Consider the following 19360-nt stretch of genomic DNA (forward strand, 5'->3'; position numbering starts at 1 on the left):
GCGCACGGGAGCCGCTTTTCACAGAGTGCCCTTTCAAGACGTTGCATGCCAAGAAGGCAGCGGTGCTCAGGGAAATTGCAAATATCTCAGAGACCGTGTAGGTCTCAAAGATATTGCAAGCACCTACAGGTAAAGCCTCGTACACACGACCAAGGAACTCGACGGGCGAAACACATCGTTTTCGAACTCGACAAGGCAAGTTTCTCCATTCCCGTCGAAGGAAATAGAGAACTTGCTCTCTTTTTGTCTCGTCGAGTTTCTCGACAGTTTCCTCGACGAAAATGTACACACGACCGGTTTCCTCGGCAAAAAAATATCTCCCAGCAAGATTCTTGATGGATTCTGCTGAGGAAACCGGTCGTGTGTACGGGGCCTCAGCCTTAATCTTGGCTCACCTGTAGGTGTAACTTCCCGAAGGGGTTTACAACCACTTTAACGCTGCACCTGTGTAATAGACCAGAGCCTCAAGCGGGCTTACTCTGAATCTCTGTTGCTGATCCAAATTTGTAGAGTGAGAGTGTACGTGCACGTAGGGGGCACACGCCATATTTGTCTTCAGCCATCCTTAACTCGTGGGGGGGGGGTGTTCCTAGAGGCCATTTTGAGTAAGGACTTTATTAAAGCAGTTTTTATATACAAAGCAGAATATAGGGCCAGATCCTCAAAAGAGATACGACGGCGTATCTACTGATACGCCGTTGTATCCCTGTTTCTATCTTTGGAACTGATCCACAGAATCAGTTTCCAAGAGATAGACAGAAGATCCGGCATGTGTAAGGGACTTACACTGCCGGATCTTAGGATGCAGTACCGCTGGGGGCATTTTGCGTCGAAATGCCGCTTCGGGTATGCAAATTAGCACTTACGGAGATCCACGAAGCTTTTCAGCTTCGTTTTTTCTCCGTAAGTATTAAGTTGCATGTGTAAAATTAGGGCTGCTTTTACAAGGTGTAAACTGTTTACACCTTGTAAAAGCAGACTCTTCTGTCCAGCGACGCATTTTTTTTTTGTTTTAAATTTTTTTTTTTTCGCCGTATCTTTTTTTTTTCCCGACGCAACTTTATTGACCCGTCGCGATCCACAAAGCTCGGCGTAACGTAATTTCGCGCTATGCACGTCGGGAAAATGACGTCACGAGCATGCGCAGTACGGCCGGCGCGGGAGCGCGCCTAATTTAAATGGGAATCGCCCCCAGTTGAAGAGGAACGCCTTGCGCCGGACGGATTTAAGTTACACCGCTCAAAATTTCTAGGTAAGTGCTTTGTGGATCGGGCACTTAGTTAGAGATTTTGCGGTGGTGTAACTTAAATGGCAAAAGTTACGTTGCGCCGGGTTTTTGAGGATTAGGCCCATAGACTTTATAGTATAGAAAAGATGCATAGAAACATATATACACATAAGAAAATAGGCATTTCTTACCATCCCATTCCTAAACACCTGTTACCCTATGTATTGGGCCTCAATTAACATTGTGGTAAAAAAAAACAGCTCTGGATACAGATAGCTGTGCCAAAGAAATCAGCAATGCATAAAAACGGACATCAGAAATGTTGAAAAGGAAGAGGATAAAGTTTGAAACTCTTCAGACATCTTAATAATTGTAATTCCTCTTATTTCTTAGTTCCTGAACCAATGGATCTTGATGGACCTAAAACAACAGGATACATCAAAACAGAATTAATATCAGTATCTGAAGTGTAAGTATAGTGCTGAGTATTTTTAAATGTAAAAGTATTTTTATAGCATTAAGCTAATTGGTTTTCTTCTTTGTCCTGATCATCCCTTTGGAAAATGAGTTACTGGCATAAAACAAATTGTTTTCATTCTATTTGTCCTAGACACCCTTCAAGACTGGCAACAGCCGATTCTCTGTTACCAATGTCTCCAGATGACTATGCTCATTTAGAAAGGCTCGTACCTGAAGGTTTGGTGAGTATCAATTAAGTGAATTTTGTAATGGGAGCAGCCTTGTATTTTGCCATCTCTTGGGGTAAACCGCCTCAAGTACGGTGTTTTTGTACAGGTATCAACAGTCCACAAGGCAGTTCGGCTTGATAGTGATTGCAACCAGATTTATTGCGCTTCCAGCCCCAGAAAACACAATTGTGTGTTGTCAGATTATCCGATCGTGTGTACACAAGTCCTTCGGACAAAACTCCAAAGTACAAACACGCATGCTCAGAAGCAATGCTAACCATAACACAACATTAGCAGAAGTTGCCCAAAGGGTGGCGCTAAAGATCTGAAAAAACACGCAGTTTTGTGTTTGTTGGCCGACAATTCTTTGCTGTTTGTATGCAATCCAAGTTCCTGGTCAACGCCCTTCGGACAAAAGTCCTACGTAGGCTTTGTCCGTGAAAAAACTGATTGTGTGTACCAGGCTTTAGCCGGTCCAACTTTGTGCCAAACTCAAGAAATAATTGTTTTTACTTGCAAAGCTGTCACCACAAAGTTTCTCTCTGCAGAAGCCTCAGCACCATTTCCTAGCCAAGGTGTGTTTTTTTGCAAACCTTCTCTCATATTGCTAAAACAGCACCCTAATTACTAAATAATAATATAAATAGTTTGTGTGTGATTTGGTTTTTGGAGGCCATTTGCTGCTTATGAGTCTGATGTGTTTCCACCACCCTGGCTTTGTTTCTTATGTATGTAACTAGACATTGCACATAGTGTAATCAAGTCAGTCAAACCTTCGCTATCCCCACAATGTTGCATTCGGAAATCACCACACCAAAGAGATGATGTACAGTATTTTTTTCCAAACGAATGTTCTTCTAAAATAAAATACATTTTTACCTTTGTTTTCTCAACAGATGGATTCCTACAGCAATTAAGGGCGTCTTCAGTGGTGCCTATACCCATCCTTTGCAAGATCTTTCAGTATCAAGTTGCTTTTCTGAAATGATGTTACTGTAAGCTGTGTCCAGGTGGATGTTTAGTTCATCATTAATCTTTTTTAGAAATCAGTGTGGTATTATCCTGCTGGCAATGAGAAATGTGAATATGCGTGCCAGGCCTATAATTCCAGGAAAACCGAGGATAGACCACAATTCTATCACCACCTCTTTCTCCTATAGTTCTAGTGGCCTGTAGGTGACTTCCAATGTTGTAGGCAGAAGGATGCATTTTGTATTGGATTGCAAATGTAATCTGTTAATATCCAGACATGTTTTGTCTAAAGCCTCGTACACACCATACGATTGTTGGCAGGGGATTGTCTGTTGACAGACTGTTGTCCTAAAATCTGACCGTTGGTACGCTCCTTCTGACAATTGGAAATAAGAAGGGGGACAGTATCCTCACATGTAGTGAGCATGTGGATACTTGGTAATAAAAGGTGCCACGTCCTAATAGATATGAAGAGAGAATTAACTAGGGGCTAGTTGTTGGACTTTACAGGCACAGTATACTGGTAGAAATATAGTCGTACAGAGAGATTTTCTCTAAAATTTAATTTAACACAGAAGTACAGTTCACATATTAAAAACTGACATTCCTTACGGAACTACCTAGCAAACTAGCTACACATTGCAGAATATCTCCAGAGCAAAACAGGAAATTATAGACTGGTGGTCACACTTAATAGTACAAAAAGTAAAGTAGAACAAAACTTTAAAAAATGATGAGAATATCCTGTGTTTATGATGGAGATTCAGACATGAAGTGTCTGAAAGATGGAATTTGCAATGGATTGACTCGACCGGTTTCGCGCATCTTTCAGCGCTTCTTCATAGAGTCTCTTAGATATAGTTTGCTGCAAGACAAGGAAAAACAGTGGAAACACATAGGAAAAAAAATATATAAGGAAACAACTTTTTGTACTATTAAGTGTGACCACCAGTCTATAATTTCCTGTTTTGCTCTGGAGATATTCTGCAATGTGTAGCTAGTTTGCTAGGTAGTTCCGTAAGGAACGTCAGTTTTTAATATGTGAACTGTACTTCTGTGTTAAATAAATTCAATTTTAGAGAAAATCTCTCTGAACGACTATAATTCTACCAGTATACTGTGCCTGTAAAGTCCAACAACTAGCCCCTAGTTTACTCTCTCTTCCTTCTGACAATTGTCCAACTTTCGGCCAACAAATGTTGGATGGCAGGCTAGTAAATTATCGGTGGACAACTGTCTGTTGTCTGATTTTGGTATCGTCAGTACACAAGTCCGTCACACAAAAATCGAAAGTACAAACACGAATGCTCGGAATCAATGCTCACCAAACACAAAATTAGCAGAAGGGGCCCAAAGGTTGGCGCTCAAGAGCTGAAATTCCTTGTAGTACGTCACTATGTTCGTGTTTGTTGGCCAACAATTGTGTACCGTTAGTATGCAAGACAAGATCCTGGCACACGCCCTTTGGACAAAAATCAGACACTCGGTTGGCCAACAATCGGATCGTGTGTACGAGGCTTTAGTCTAGTATGTTACTGGTTCATGACGGTTATAACTAATTGGTTCACGTTTCTCTGTCACTAATGTTACTCTACCAGTATGGTAGCCTTTTTCTTCTTGTTTTAGGAACAATCGATAGGCTGGCATGGTGTGATATTAAGTATCAATGTATTCTGCTGAAGAATCGGGCACAGAGGTTGCAAAGCCTCTTATCTTGCCTTGAGTATAATAGATGTATTCGTTGAAAGGTTCCAAGTTGTATAATAAATGCATTTTTAAAAAGTCAGTATTTAATGTATAAAATGTATCTTTGTCACAGAAATGTAAAGAATAAGTGCATTTTAAGAACAAATTTGCCTCTTTTTTTTTTTTTTGTCCAATTTAACAGTTTTTAAAATATAATCTATATATTGTGTTCTCTCCTGCACTCCTTTTGGGGCTGCACTGCCATCATGCAGGGTATTCAAATCTCCTTCTGATAAAACGGTCTGCAGACAATGGCTTTTCTTCTAAATAAAGTCATCATTGAGTCCCTTTTAGATGTGTCTGTACCCAAGACTTGCCCATAATCAGCTGACCGAGATCTGTAGGGAAGTTGTATGTGTAAAGCAATGTTTGCCAACTTTATTCAAGTCAAGGTGCCCTTGAAAAGAATTTTCAGTCTCAAGGCAATGTGATGTCAGCCAATCTAAGGCTTGGTTTACATCACTGCATGTTGCGAAACACGTGCAAAATCACACATGTTCCTGACATGCAGGGGTGTCATGAATTTATAATGGTGTGTTTCAGGTGTGGCTCGAGGACTCCTTTCTCTGCGTTTCTTCAAATAAAGCGCCCCATTAAAAGGAATGAGCTGTCCTACAGATGTGAATCAAGGCTTTGTTCACATGTGAGGTAGAGGGGCAGTAAAACCATGAGGTTGAGCAGTTTTTAACACCCCCAATTCTCTTCCTTTTAGCTGCAGAGGCAGTAGTGGGAGTGTACACATGTTTTGGCAGCAGCTGGAAGTATATGCCCTGGTGAATGGGGCTGCAATGCATGTGGTTGTAGCGTGGTGACGCAGCATTAAGGGAGCTAAACAGGCGGTAAGGAGGGGACATATTGCCTCTTCACGCCTGTCAGATGCCGTCTGAAAAGTGATCCACCTCGGATATATATAGCCACACATGTGAACAAGCCCCCTTTGGCAGCTCTCACCAGAAAAAGTTTTCCTTTTTTAAGGTTTCCCCTTTATTCATCACTTTCAGTCTGAGTGACAATGGTTACAAGGACAAACCAAGTGTAAATATTCCAAATGGGGAGACAGACAGAAAATTAACCCTGACAGAAGTTTAACCTCCCTGGCGGTATGATTCTTTCAGATTTTAGGTGCTGAAAGTGGTACCATTATTTGCAAGGAAATTTGGCGTTTTATATTGTAGGCCTGTAATTTTTAGGAATAACTCACTTAAATCTGTCCAAACAAGAGTCTAGTAGACATCCTGGGTATGACATTTTTTTAAAAACAAAATTATAATATAATAAATAATTATAAATAATTATAGCAAATAATAATATAATTATAATAAAAATTATTCAATAATGTAATCAAATCAAAATCACTGAAATTTGCTCAGTTGCAGAATTGTCGCTGTCATTACTTTTATTTTTTTATGACGAATTTCCCCACAAATTGCTATCGCACAATTCTGCAAGTGATTATAATTTATTATCGCTGTTTTCTAGCTGCTGTAAAACCATTTTTGATATAAAGGGACACTTTTGGTTGCTATGGACAATCTACAGTTTGCAGGGAGAAAGAAAGAAAGGTTTTTATTATACAAAAGTACATGTAGGGCACTGGGCAGACCACTAGGGACAAGGGGGGTGTGTATTTTTTACATACAGTACTGTAATCTATAAGATTACAGTATACTGTATTTGTTTACGTTTTTGAATTTGGAGCCGTTTTCTGCCCCCGTGCATCGTAACGTCGCAGGGAACGGAGATCGGCGGCACACAGAGGCACTGTGTGAATCAAGCGAGCACCCGCTCGCTCACACAGTGCAGTGGCATCGCTTGATCCAGGGACAAGGTAAGTAAACACTGCCTATGGATGCTGCGAGGCGAGCCCAAGTCTGACTCGGGGTTACCGATCCTAGCACAAAAATGTAACCCCGAGTCAGACTCGGGAATACCGCCAGGGGGGTTAAATACCCTTTCTAGAAGTGAAGTTTCCATTAATGGTTAAATTACCTTGGTGCTGTCCTTTCTGAGGAACAGCACTGCCAACTCTGTCTGAGCGTCAGTCCTTGCTGCTATTATGAAGAAGCCCTAAGAACGCACATCTGATCTTGCAGGATTAAAAATAATGCATATATACACACACTCATACATACATGCAAACAAATACACACACTCATACCTACAGTGTACACATACACACATACAGTACATACATACAGTACACACACATACATACATACATACATACATACAGTACACATACATACAGTGTACACACACACACACACATACATACATACATACATACAGTACACATACATACAGTACACACACACATACATACATACAGTACACATACATACAGTACACACATACATACATACATACAGTACACATACATACAGTACACACACATACATACATACATACATACAGTATACACACACACACATACATACATTACACATACATACAGTACACACACACACACATACATACATACAGTACACACACACTTAAAAGCCTTTTAAAAAAAATTGCAGCTTTACCCTCACCCAAACGGACAGATACTTCACTGTAGGGGGAGCCAGAGAGCTCAGCCTTGGGAAGACGTGTTGCCCTTCCAGTTCACTTTCTTAAGTGCATTCACTGTCTAACATAGCTCCCCACAGTGCTGCTTTACAGTTTGACTCATGATCGGAAGTTCAGTCTCATCTGACAGCCTTTCTCTACCAGGATGCCGCGGAACCCCTGACGACCTTAGGCGGCCCCCCAGGGTGCCATGACACCCAGATTGAGAAAGTGTGTGTGTGTGTGTTCCTTTTGTGTGTTCCTTTTGTACATGCTTCCAGACATTGCAGTGATAATATGAGCTGTACAGAAACCATAGTTTTTTGGTTATCCTAAAAAAATTATTCAGCCCTGCAATAAAAAAACAATTAATTCTCATTGAATCCAGCATAAAACAAACGTAAAAGTGATATGAATAAAAGAAAGTCCCAAATTGAAAAGTCCAGTGTGCATTAATATTGGTCCAAAAACATGCATTGGAATTGTCTTCTGTGAATGCCACCTCGTGATTCACACACATGAATTCCTCGTTTGGTAATAAATTGGTGATTTTACAGAAAGCACTATAATAGTTTTTAAAATCTTTAAAATCTTTTTATTTTTGAGTACCATCTTTGGAATTTGGATGTTAATATATTGGTCCAGTTGAACCATGAGGATTCCCATCCCCACGTGCCAAGGTCCTAGGAGTAGTCCTGGACTCTGAACTGTCCTTTAAGCCTCACGTTCAATCACTGTCCAAATCTTGCCGCCTCAACCTTCGCAACATCTCCAAAATACGCCCCTTTCTAACCAATGACACCACAAAGCTCTTAATTCACTCCCTGGTCATCTCTCGCCTCGACTACTGCAACTCCCTCCTCACTGGCTTACCTCTGCATACTCTATCCCCCCTTCAGTCCATCATGAATGCTGCTGCCAGACTCATCCACCTTACCAACCGCTCTGTCTCTGCTACTTCTCTCTGTCAATCCCTCCACTGGCTTCCGCTCACCCAACAAATTAAATTCAAACTACTAACAACTACCTACAAAGCCATCCACAACTCTGCCCCCAGCTACATCAATGACCTAGTCTCTAAATACCAACCTAATTGTTCTCTTCGTTCTCCTCAAGACCTCCTACTCTCTAGCTCTCTCATCACTTGCTCCCATGCTCGTCTCCAGGACTTTTCCAGAACCTCTCCAAGCCTATGGAACTCCTTACCCCAATCTGTCCGTCTATCTCCTTCTCTATTAGCTTTTAGAGGATCCCTGAAAACTCTCCTCTTTAGAGAAACCTACCCTACTCATACCTAACAACTGTATTTTCATTTGAGTTCATCTGATCATCCCCCACAGCTAACTACCCTTTGTTCCACTTGACCCTCCCTCCTACATTGTAAGCTCTAACGAGCAGGGCCCTCTGATCCCTCCTGTATTGATTTGTATTGTGACTGTACTGTCTTCCCTGATGTAAAGCGCTGCGCAAACTGTTGGCGCTATATAAATCCTGTATAATAATAATATCTTATGCCAAGGAAAATATTGCCCTTAACCACTTAAGCCCCGGACCAAAATGCTGCCTAAAGACCCAAGGTGTTTTTACAGTTCGGGACTGCATCGCTTTAACAGACAATTGCGCGGTCATGCGACGTGGCCCCCAAACAAAATTGGCGTCCTTTTTTCCCCCACAAATAGAGCTTTCTTTTGGTGGTATTTGATCACCTCTGCGGTTTTTATTTCTTGCGCTATAAACAAAAATAAAGCGACAATTTTGAAAAAAATGCAATATTTTTTACTTTTTGTTATAATAAATATCCCCCAAAAACATATATAAAAACATTTTTTTCCCTCAGTTTAGGCCGATACGTATTCTTCAACCTATTTTTAGTAAAAAAAAATCGCAATAAGCGTTTATCGATTGGTTTGCGCAAAATTTATAGCGTTTACAAAATAGGGGATAGTTTTATTGCATTTTTATTAATTATTTTTTTTTTACTACTAATGGCGGCGATCAGCGTTTTTTTTTCGTGACTGCGACATTATGGCGGACACTTCGGACAATTTTGACACATTTTTGGGACCATTGTCATTTTCACAGCAAAAAATGCATTTAAATTGCATTCTTTATTGTGAAAATGACAGTTGCAGTTTGGGAGTTAACCACAGGGGGCGCTGTAGGAGTTAGGGTGCATCTAGTGTGTGTTTACAACTGTAGGGGGGTGTGGCTGTAGGACTGACGTCATCGATCGAGTCTCCCTATAAAACGGATCACTCGATCGATGCAGCCGCCACAGTGAAGCACGGGGAAGCCGTGTTTACACACAGCTCTCCCCGTTCTTCAGCTCCGGGGAGCGATCGCGACGGAGCGGCTATAAACAAATAGCCGCGCCGTCGTCCCGGATCGCTCCCCGAGCGCCGCATGTAGCGGGGGGGGGTCCCGATCGGACCCCCCACCCGCTAGAAGGCAAGGACGTACATGTACGCCCATGTGCCTGTACGTGCCATATTGTGGACGTACATTTACATGCGGGGGTCGGGAACTGGTTAAAGGGACAGGCGCAATCTGACCTTTGTGAGTCAAGAGATAAGGTGAACTGCTGTGGTGGTGGTGTGTGAATCACAAGGTGGCATTCAGAGGACAATGCAACACATTTTTGGGCTGATGTTCACTCAGGACTTAGGACGTTTTTTATTTATATAACTTTCGCAATTGATTTGTGGTGGATCTAATTTGGATTAATTGTTTTTTATTGCAGTGCTGAATGGTGGTTGCGCAGGGGTATTTTATTTTTCATCGTTTTGTGATTTGCTTTTATTGAATCGGTTCTAAGGAGTAACATAATTATGTACTTGTTCTTTAAAGGACACCTTTACTGTTAGAAACACCAGGGACTCCATTACTGACCGCCTCCTCTGAAAATGCTAGTTTCCTGCGTGTCTCTGGCTTTCTATGTCACTAACCTTGGACAAGCATGAAGCCAGTGAAGCTAGAGTAAACTTGTATCTCCCGATAAGCATGCTGGCTCCTTGTTAGTCACTCAAAGTATTGAATCCATCTGATCAGCATCACAGATAGCATTTTTGAGGGAAGCGCTAGCAGCCTGGATATGTTTCCCAATGACTGGTTTCTTTTATGAGCATACCTCTTATAGCTACTCTTCAATGGTTCTGAACTCCTCTGCATTTAATATAATAAACATATGTTTAGTGTAAGCTTCTTTATTAATAAAACTGGTGTAAATATTTTATATGGGCTCTGATAATTATGTTAAATTCATGGGAACCCACTAAACGGGTTATCATCCTAAATTCCTTGTGAAAATGCCGGCTTTAACTGCTAAAAAATGAATAAGGGCTAAAACATGCAGGGGGAGATTTACTAAAACTGGAGCACTCAGAATCTGATGCAGCTGTGCATGGTAGCCAATCAGCTTCTAACTTCATTTTGTTCAATTAACCACTTACGGACCGCCCGCCGCAGGAATACGTTGCTACTTTGATGAGGAATACCATTGTTATGGTAGCAGCTAGCTACCATAACCCTGGTATTCTCTTCTTCAGCGGGCGGTCCTCTTTCAGATAAAAGTGGTCTCTGCGGTGGCTAGGGGTCTCTTATCGGCGGCGGGAGGCCCCCTCCCGCCACTCTCCGGTGCCCTCTGCCGCTTACCGGAGCTGTCGGCGGAGACAATCCGGTCCTGTCCCTGCCTTGGTATGGAGACAAATGAGGAGAAGATGGCCCCCACTGTCTCCATATTGCAGGGCAGAAGCGACGTCAAAACCTCACTTCCACCCAATGCTCTTAAAGGGACATTTTGTTATTGCATTTTAGTCTAAATATGAGATCTGAGGTATTTTTGACCCCAGATCTCATATTTAAGAGGACCTGTCATGCTTCTTTCTATTACAAGGGCTGTTTACATTCCTTGTAATAGAAATAAAAGTGACCCATTTTATTTTATTTTTTTAAAGGTGTCAAAATAAACTTAAATAAGAGAAGTGCCCTGTCCAGACGAGCTTGCGCGCAGAAGAAAACGCATACGTGAGCAGCGCCCGCATATGACAACGGTGTTCAAACCACACGTGAGGTATCACTGCGATCGTTAGAGCGAGAGCAATAATTCTAGTCCCAAACATCCTCTGTAATTCAAAACATGCAACCTGTAGAATTTTTAAGGGTAAAGGTTTGTCACCATTCCACAAGCGGGCACAATTTTGAAGCGTGACATGTTGGGTATCAATTTACTCTGCGTAACATTATCTTTTACAATATAAAAATTTGGGCTAACTTACTGTTGTCTTATTTTTTAATAAAAAAAAAAACAGCAAATACGGTGTAACAAAAAAGTATTGCAACGACTGCCAATTTATTCTCTAGGGTGTTGGAACCCCCAAACATTATATATATATATATATATATATATATATATATATATATATAAAAAGGAATGGACAGATAATCTCCCAGGAGAATGCCTAGAGGGAGGGGCTGCAGAGGAGGAGTCGCCTAGATGGTCCCTAGGTGGAAGTAGGAAGTGGGACAGGAAGTCCCACTCCTACCGAAGCCCCCCCCCCAAAAAAAAATTACTTGCCAAATGTGGCATGTAAGGGGGCGAGGAGTACTTAAAGCGGAAGTTCCACTTTTGGGTGGACCTGCGCTTTAATAGTAAAAAGTCCATCCAGGCACTTTGAAAAAAGTACTCTGAATACAATAAAAGGTACTTCAGTGCTGCAAAGTTCTTAGGTCAAGGGGCCTCTTACCATACAGTGCATCCGGAAACTTTCCACAGCTCTTCACTTTTTCCACATTTTGTTATGTTACAGCCTTATTCCAAAATGGATTAAATTCATTTTCCTCAAAATTCTACAAACAATACCCCAAAATGACAACGTGAAAGAAGTTTGTTTAAAATCTTTGCAAATTTACTAAAATTAAAAATAATGTACATAAGTATTGTGCCATGACACTCAAAATGTATCTCAGATGCATCCTGTTTCCACTTATCATCTTTGAGATGTTTCTAGAACTTTATTGGAGTCCATCTGGGGTAAATTAAATTGATAGGACATGATTTGGAAGGGCACACACCTGTGTATATAAGGTCCCACAGTTAACAGTGTATGTCAGAGCACAAACTAAGCCATGAAGTCCAAGCAATTGTCTATAGACCTCTGAGACAGGATTGTATTGAGGCACAGATCTGGGGAAGGGCACAGAAAAAAATCTGCACCCTTGAACGTCCCAATGAGCACAGTGGTCTCCATCATCCATAAATATAAGAAGTTTGGAACTCCTGGACTTTTCCTAGAGTGAGCCGCTTGGCCAAACTGAGCGATCGTAGGAGAAGGGCCTTATTTACGGAGGTGTCCAAGAACCCGATGGTCACTCTGACAGAGCTCCAGCAATGTTTTGTGGAGAGAGGAGAACCTTCTAGAACAGTGATAGTGAACCTTGGCACCCCAGATGTTTTAGAACTACATTAACCGTGATGCTCAACTACACTGCATGTAGCACATAGTACATGAGCATCATGGGAAATGTAGTTCCAAAACATCTGGGGTGCCAAGGTTCACCATTACTGTGCTAGAACATCAACCATCTCTGCAGCACTCCACCAATCATTCCTGCATGGTAGAGTGCCCAGACAGAAGCCACTCCTCAGTAAAAGTCACATGACCGCCTACCTGGAGTTTTGCCAAAAGGCACCTGAAGGACTCTCAGACCATGAGAAACAAAATTCTCTGGTCTGATGAAACAAAGATTGGAATGGAAAGCTTAATGTCTGGAGGAAACCAGGCACCGCTCATCACCTGGCCAATATCATCCCTACAGTGAAGCATGGTGGTGGCAGCATCATGCTGTGGGGATGTTTTTCAGCGGCAGGAACTGAGAGACTAGTCAGGATTGAGGGGAAGATAAATGAAGCAATGTACAGTGGCAAAAAAATCCACACCTGGAGGTCAGCTTTAAGGTTTCACATTTTGGTCAGCTTTATAGTTTTGCATTTTTTAAGAACTTTGACTGAATTAAACTGTCATAGATCGGTGAATAGCATTCATGAAAAGTTACCTACAAACTGGCAAATAAATGCAAGAACATGAATATACCGATCTGTGACATGGCCACAAACACACATTTAGCCATGTGACTTTGAACTCACTACAAGGCTAAGCATGCCTTTTGCTCAGGACATCTATTTGAAACTCCGAGGCAGGGAACACACAGGCTGAATATCAGCTGGTTCAACAGACATTTTGTCAGTATGTACAGCTAGCTGTCTTCCAACAGAAGCCGGACCGGCATTTTTTCCGAAGGAACATGCTGGAAAACCAGCCTTTGATCGGTGCTCACAGCCAATGGCTGCCAGCACTCATCAGTGTGTTCTGGGGGGGGACAGCCCCCCCCCCACAGCTGGGGAGATCGCCAAAACTAATATTGTGTGTGTTAGTACAGGAACCTGTCATGTTTATTTTGTTCAACCCGCTAGGCTACGTGCAGACCAGGCTCACGGCTTCTAGACTTTTCCCATTCCTTATGCTCAATACACACCAACTGTGATGTCCAGCATTTAAGAATTTACCAGCGTGGCACAGAGTTTAATCAAAAAGTTTTCTTACATCAGCAGTAATGGGTTAATACATGTGTAACTAGCAAACACTGTGCTTGTCAGAACATTGAATCATTCAAGGATTAATTTTGCCTTGCAGTATTTTAAAGGGTAGAGGACTGCAATACAAAAAAAAAACATCCTATTACACAGGAATGTCTGATTTTGCAAACAGTCATGAAAATAAAAAGAAATGAAATACAAAAACCTAATGTGTCACCAGTACAATGGTCAACAGTGAAATCAGATTGGTTGCAATCCACAACTCCAGTTCTCTGTTAATTTTTTATTCTCATTTTTAATGTAAGGTTAGGCCCCTGTAGTAGACATGTTTGCACAGTGTCAGTATCCGGACTCGTCACATGAATGCAAACAAATTAGAATACAGCACTTTATGTACTATGTGCACATAAAACAGTTCAGCGTTTAATACACTTACAAGAGATTGGTTGTCTGGCACCTTCTGGATGCAGCCAAGGCATGTATCCCGATGTGCTGGAAATCACCGAACCCACCTACCATTGCTATGTGGCTTCGGAGGGTGGACGATATATCAGCAGGATGGAGGACCTGATTCTCACGAACCAAGATAGACACGAGTTATACAAGCAAACTTGGCAACTCTGGAACATCTACACTTACTCAGAGGAGGGACAGACCCATAGGCCCCGTACACATGACCGAGTTTCTCGGCAGAATTCAGCCAGAAACTCGATCGGAGCTGAATTCTGCCGAGAAACCCGGCCGTGTGTACACTTTCGGCTGAGGAAGCCGACGAGTTCCTCGTCGAGCCAAATAGAGAACATGTTCTCTATTTCCTCGTTGTTCAATGAGGAAAGTTGGCTCGCCGAGATCCTCGGCGGCTTCACACAGAACTCGACAAGCAAAACGATGAGTTTTGCCCGTCGAGTTCCTCGGACGTGTGTACGAGGCCTCAGAGGACTGACTTAGAACCTCAGACGAGAACCCACCCGCTAAATGAGAGATCTGGCCCATCCCCTGATGGGACCGAGAGACTGTTCTGATAGGTACAAAGACCCTTGCTTGCGAGATGTTCACCCCCCCCTCCTTACCCCCCCCCATGCTTTCTTCTATGCATACTACCCCTTCTTTGGAGGCCCACTTAAGTGGGGATCCCTCCTCTTTGCCCTCCCGGGAGATTCTCGGGTAGAGCTAGTGCTTTCGTTTCTCTTCTTTCCTTTTCCTCTAACTCTTTTAGATAATGGAAAAAGAAGGGCGAGTCCGCGGACCCTATTTATCACATAACATCCTATAGGTGTACAATGTTCAGTTGTTGTTACCGGTGTGAGTGTGACGCGGGGGAGTGGATAGCGCACGTTTTGCGCCGACCGCCTGACACCAACACCACCTGTGAAATGGGCCTAGCAGAAACCTCGCTGTGCCCGTGTTTTTTTTATAGACGTGGGCCCCCGCCGGAGATATGATATGTACCTGTAGATGTCAATATGTCTATTTTGCTGTTGTGGTCTATGTGGACGCGCCTTTTGTTGTGACTAAATAAAGAATTTTGAAAAAAAAAAAACATCTGCGTCCAATTGTAAGTGTCATTTGCAATTCTGTAAAACGAATATCTAGCATCATTTGAAGAACCCCAAAAATTTCAAAGAGGACCGCAGGAGTCTAGTTTATGGTGCGTGTAAACCGAAAATCTACATAATTCACTGTTGCACATGCACTCTAATTTACAGTATACTTAAAGTGTTACTTAACACACACTGGTTAATGTATATTGTCCTTTTTATTTCTGTATATGGATGATGGCACTGTAATTATTTTAATTCAAAAAAGAAAACATTTAAGTACCTTTTTCCTAATTGATATACAGTTGTTTCCCAGCATGTCCACAGGGAAATATAAGCAGGGAGGAGCTTCTAGTCCTCCGCTGCCGGTCACATGTTAAAAAAATATTGGAATACAGACTAAAAAAATAAATAAAATACCAATAAACTGTTTTAAATTAACATACAAAATTGAAATTATATCTTTATTATTTTATGGAAATAACATGGCGTAGGCGGATTTCTGCCAGTCACAGGCTCAATCAGGTTTTATGCAGAATACAAAAAAATTATCTTATAGTATGAACAGCATGTAATACACCATTTATTGATAGTTTTTTATGATGTGGGTTTAGTGACACATTAAAGCCAAAATGTTATCATTTTGAATAGAGCAGGGAATGTTGTTTTTTTTGTCTTCTCTAATTGGAGAATTTCTTTGACTTCCTGTTCTATAGACGAAACAGAAATTGAGAGGAAATGTCTCCAAGAAGACAGAAATTCTCTTAAGGCTCATTCACAGGGGCAGGACTATGGCCACCATAGTTTTTTTTGCCACTATGACACTATTTTGGGACCATTGTCATTTATACAGCGATTAGTGCTATAAAAATGCACTGATTACTGTGTAAATGACACTGGCAGGGAAGGGGTTAAACACTAGGGGGCGATCAAGGGGTTAAATGTGTCCTAGGGAGTGATTCTAACTGTGTGGGAGGGTGGTCTCACTAGAACATGACAGAGATCACTGCTCCCGATGACAGGGAGCAGTAGATCTTTGTCATGTTTACAGGCAGAACAGGGAAATGCCTTGTTTACATAGGCATCTCCCCCATTCTGCCGCTCCGTGACACGATCACGGGTACCCGGGGGACACGCATGCCCACTACGCGCAGCCGTGCCATTTTGCCGATGTATATATCGGCATAAGCCGGTCAACAAGTTGTTAAGCTCCTCATTTCAGTGCGAAACTAGTTGAGCAGGAATTTCTCACCTTGGGCTGCAATAATCTCTGACGGATTGTCACCGTACAGATTTTCTACCGGTGTCATACTGTATATAATCATATTCTGTGTCGGGGAACCTAGCAAATCCTATAGGTGTAATTGGTATGTCCTTGTCAAAGAATATTTGGATACATATTTTGATACTGTTTGATTTTAAATGTATCTTTTTTATATATACTGTATATTTCTTAGTAAAGATGTAAACATTTTTTAGTCCAAATAACTGCCTGAACATATCAAATTTCCTCCTTACAAAACTCTTTTTTAAGCATTAACAGGAGGCGGCATAGTATATCTTATTCAGGGCTTTTTTTCAGCCACAGTAACGGCACCTCCAGCACTGAATGTATGAAATGGCAAGAAGTGCTGGTGTGTGCTGAAGGGTCATTGGTGCTGGCTGCTGGGGTATCTATTGTTCCTGAAGATCTATTTTTGCATGGTGGTCTATTATTGCTGGGGAGGTCTATTATTGTTGCTGGTGGGGGATCTATTTTTGCTTGGGGTCAATTATTGCTGGAAGTGATCTACTGTTGAGGAGGGGTCTATTGTTGCTGGAGGGCATCTATTTTTGCGTGGCAGTCTATTGTTGCTGGTGATATATCTTGTTGCTGGTTGGCCTTATGTTGCTGGGGTCAATTGTTGCTGGAATGGATCTACTGTTGAGGGAGGGGGTCTACTGTTTCTGGCTGCTGGAGAGTATATTGATGCTGGGCTGGCTGCTGAAAAATCTATTGTTGCTGCCGAGATCTATTGTTGTTGGGGTCCATTGTTTCTGGGGGAATCTATTGTTGCTGGAAAGGGTCTAATGCTGCTGGCTGCAGGAGATCTACTTTACTGCTTTTCTTGTTGTTATTAACAAATTCCATCCAAATGACTTGTCACCACAAAATGATACTTGGTTCTGTATTCTCTAAAAAGGGGCGATACTGGGAGATGAGTAGGGGGTGGAACCAAGGGATGGTGCTTGGAGGTGGGTAGGGGGCGGAGTCAAGAAGTGACTCAGAAGGGGGAAGTTCCTGCACCTGTTCTCTGAGAAAAAAAGCCCTAATCTGATCCACAGTGCCACCCAGTGGTGACACAGGTTTTCTATAATTCGTGACCATAGAGGTGATCGGGACCAGGGCGTCCCCATTCATCTCTATGGTCTAGGACAGTGGTATCCAAACTGTGGCCCGGAGGCCAGATGCAGCCCTTTGCTTGCCTTTATCAGGCCCTTGGGGCATTGTTCCTCTCACTGATATGAGATGCGGTTCCTCTCACGAACACCAACTATTGGGCACTATTCTTGGTACTGACACCAATAAAGAGGTACTATTCTTTATACTGACATCAATGATTGGGCACTATTCCTCCCAATTGACACCAATGATGGGGCACTATTCCTCCCAATTGACACCAATGATGGGGCACTATTCCTCCCAATTGACACCAATGATGGGGCACTATTCCTCCCAATTGACACCAATTATGCGGCACTATTCCTCCCAATTGACACCAATGATGCGGCACTATTCCTCCCAATTGACACCAATGATGCGGCACTATTCCTCCCAATTGACACCAATGATGGGGCACTATTCCTCCCAATTGACACCAATGATGCGGCACTATTCCTCCCAATTGACACCAATGATGCGGCACTATTCCTCCCAATTGACACCAATGATGGGGCACTATTCCTCCCAATTGACACCAATGATGCGGCACTATTCCTCCCAATTGACACCAATGATGGGGCAATATTCCTCCCAATTGACACCAATGATGGGGCAATATTCCTCCCACTGATGCCAATATCCGGCCCCCCTCAAGTCTGAAGGACAGTAAACTGGCCCTTTGTTTACAAAGTTTGTAGAGTGTAAGGCTGCATTCACACCTAGGCGTACCCCCTCTATGGAGATGGTTCACATCTCCTATGCCGAACGCCGAAAGCCGTCTGAAAAAAAGGTCCGGGACTTTTTTTCAGGCGGCAGGCGTACGGCGTTCGGCGTGGAGATGTGAACCATCTCCATAGAGGGCAATGTGTTTTCATCACTCCAGCGTCTCTGGGCTGCTGCGGCGTCACACTACAGGCGACAAAATGCCTAGGAGTGAGGCCGCATTCACACTGTAACGTGGCGTATTTCGGCATATTTTGCCGCTACAAATTGCGGCGTATTTAACCCGCGATTTGCCGCGACAAAACGGGTCTTTTTTTTTTGACAACACATTGTTGTCTATGGCCGAACGCCAATGCCGCCTGAAAAAAAGGGTCCGGGACTTTTTTTCAGGCGGCAGGCATATGGCGTTTCGGCCTTTGGCGTGAGATGTGAAACCATCTCCATAGACACCAATGTGAAATCTCCCCTCCAGCGGCACGAGCGTCGGGCGTCTGGCGTAAAAACGCCTAGATGTGAATGGAGCCTGAATGGGGGCTAAGCGACAAGCATTTTGTAACTTCCAATTAGGGAAAATATGAACAGAGCCGTGTTTTTCTGGAAAGTGTGAGATCACAGTTTGTTTTTGATCTGATGCTTTCAAGGGCAGAGGAGAGATGTGGGGTTTTATAGACCCCAGATGTCTCCATAAAGAGGACCTGTCATGCTTTATTGCTATTACAAGGGATGTTTACATTTCTTGTGACAGCAATAAAAAGTATTTAAAAAAATTAAAGGCACAGTGTAAAAATATTTTTAAATAAAATAAATAATAATAATAAAAAAAGTTAAACCGCTCAGAGGTGAACGCAAACGTGTGACACACGCATATGTAAATGGTGTTGGCACCACACATGAGGCATT

The 19360-nt window shown here is 42.4% G+C and overlaps 1 protein-coding gene across 2 annotated transcripts in view; it reads left to right on the plus strand.

The window, feature by feature from the left end:
- Window positions 1-3410, plus strand: part of STAT1 (signal transducer and activator of transcription 1) — a 112479-nt gene extending 109069 nt beyond the window's left edge. For both annotated transcript variants that reach the window (XM_040357140.1, XM_040357141.1), the window contains exons 22-24: window positions 1622-1697; window positions 1839-1929; window positions 2814-3410. In XM_040357140.1, coding sequence (XP_040213074.1) covers window positions 1622-1697; window positions 1839-1929; window positions 2814-2834 — 188 coding nt within the window. In that variant the 3' untranslated portion in view covers window positions 2835-3410. The remainder of the gene's footprint in view (window positions 1-1621; window positions 1698-1838; window positions 1930-2813) is intronic.
- Window positions 3411-19360: the final 15950 nt, after the last annotated feature.

Source organism: Rana temporaria, chromosome 6 (genome assembly GCF_905171775.1).
Source record: "Rana temporaria chromosome 6, aRanTem1.1, whole genome shotgun sequence".
NCBI classification, from domain to species: Eukaryota; Metazoa; Chordata; class Amphibia; order Anura; family Ranidae; genus Rana; species Rana temporaria.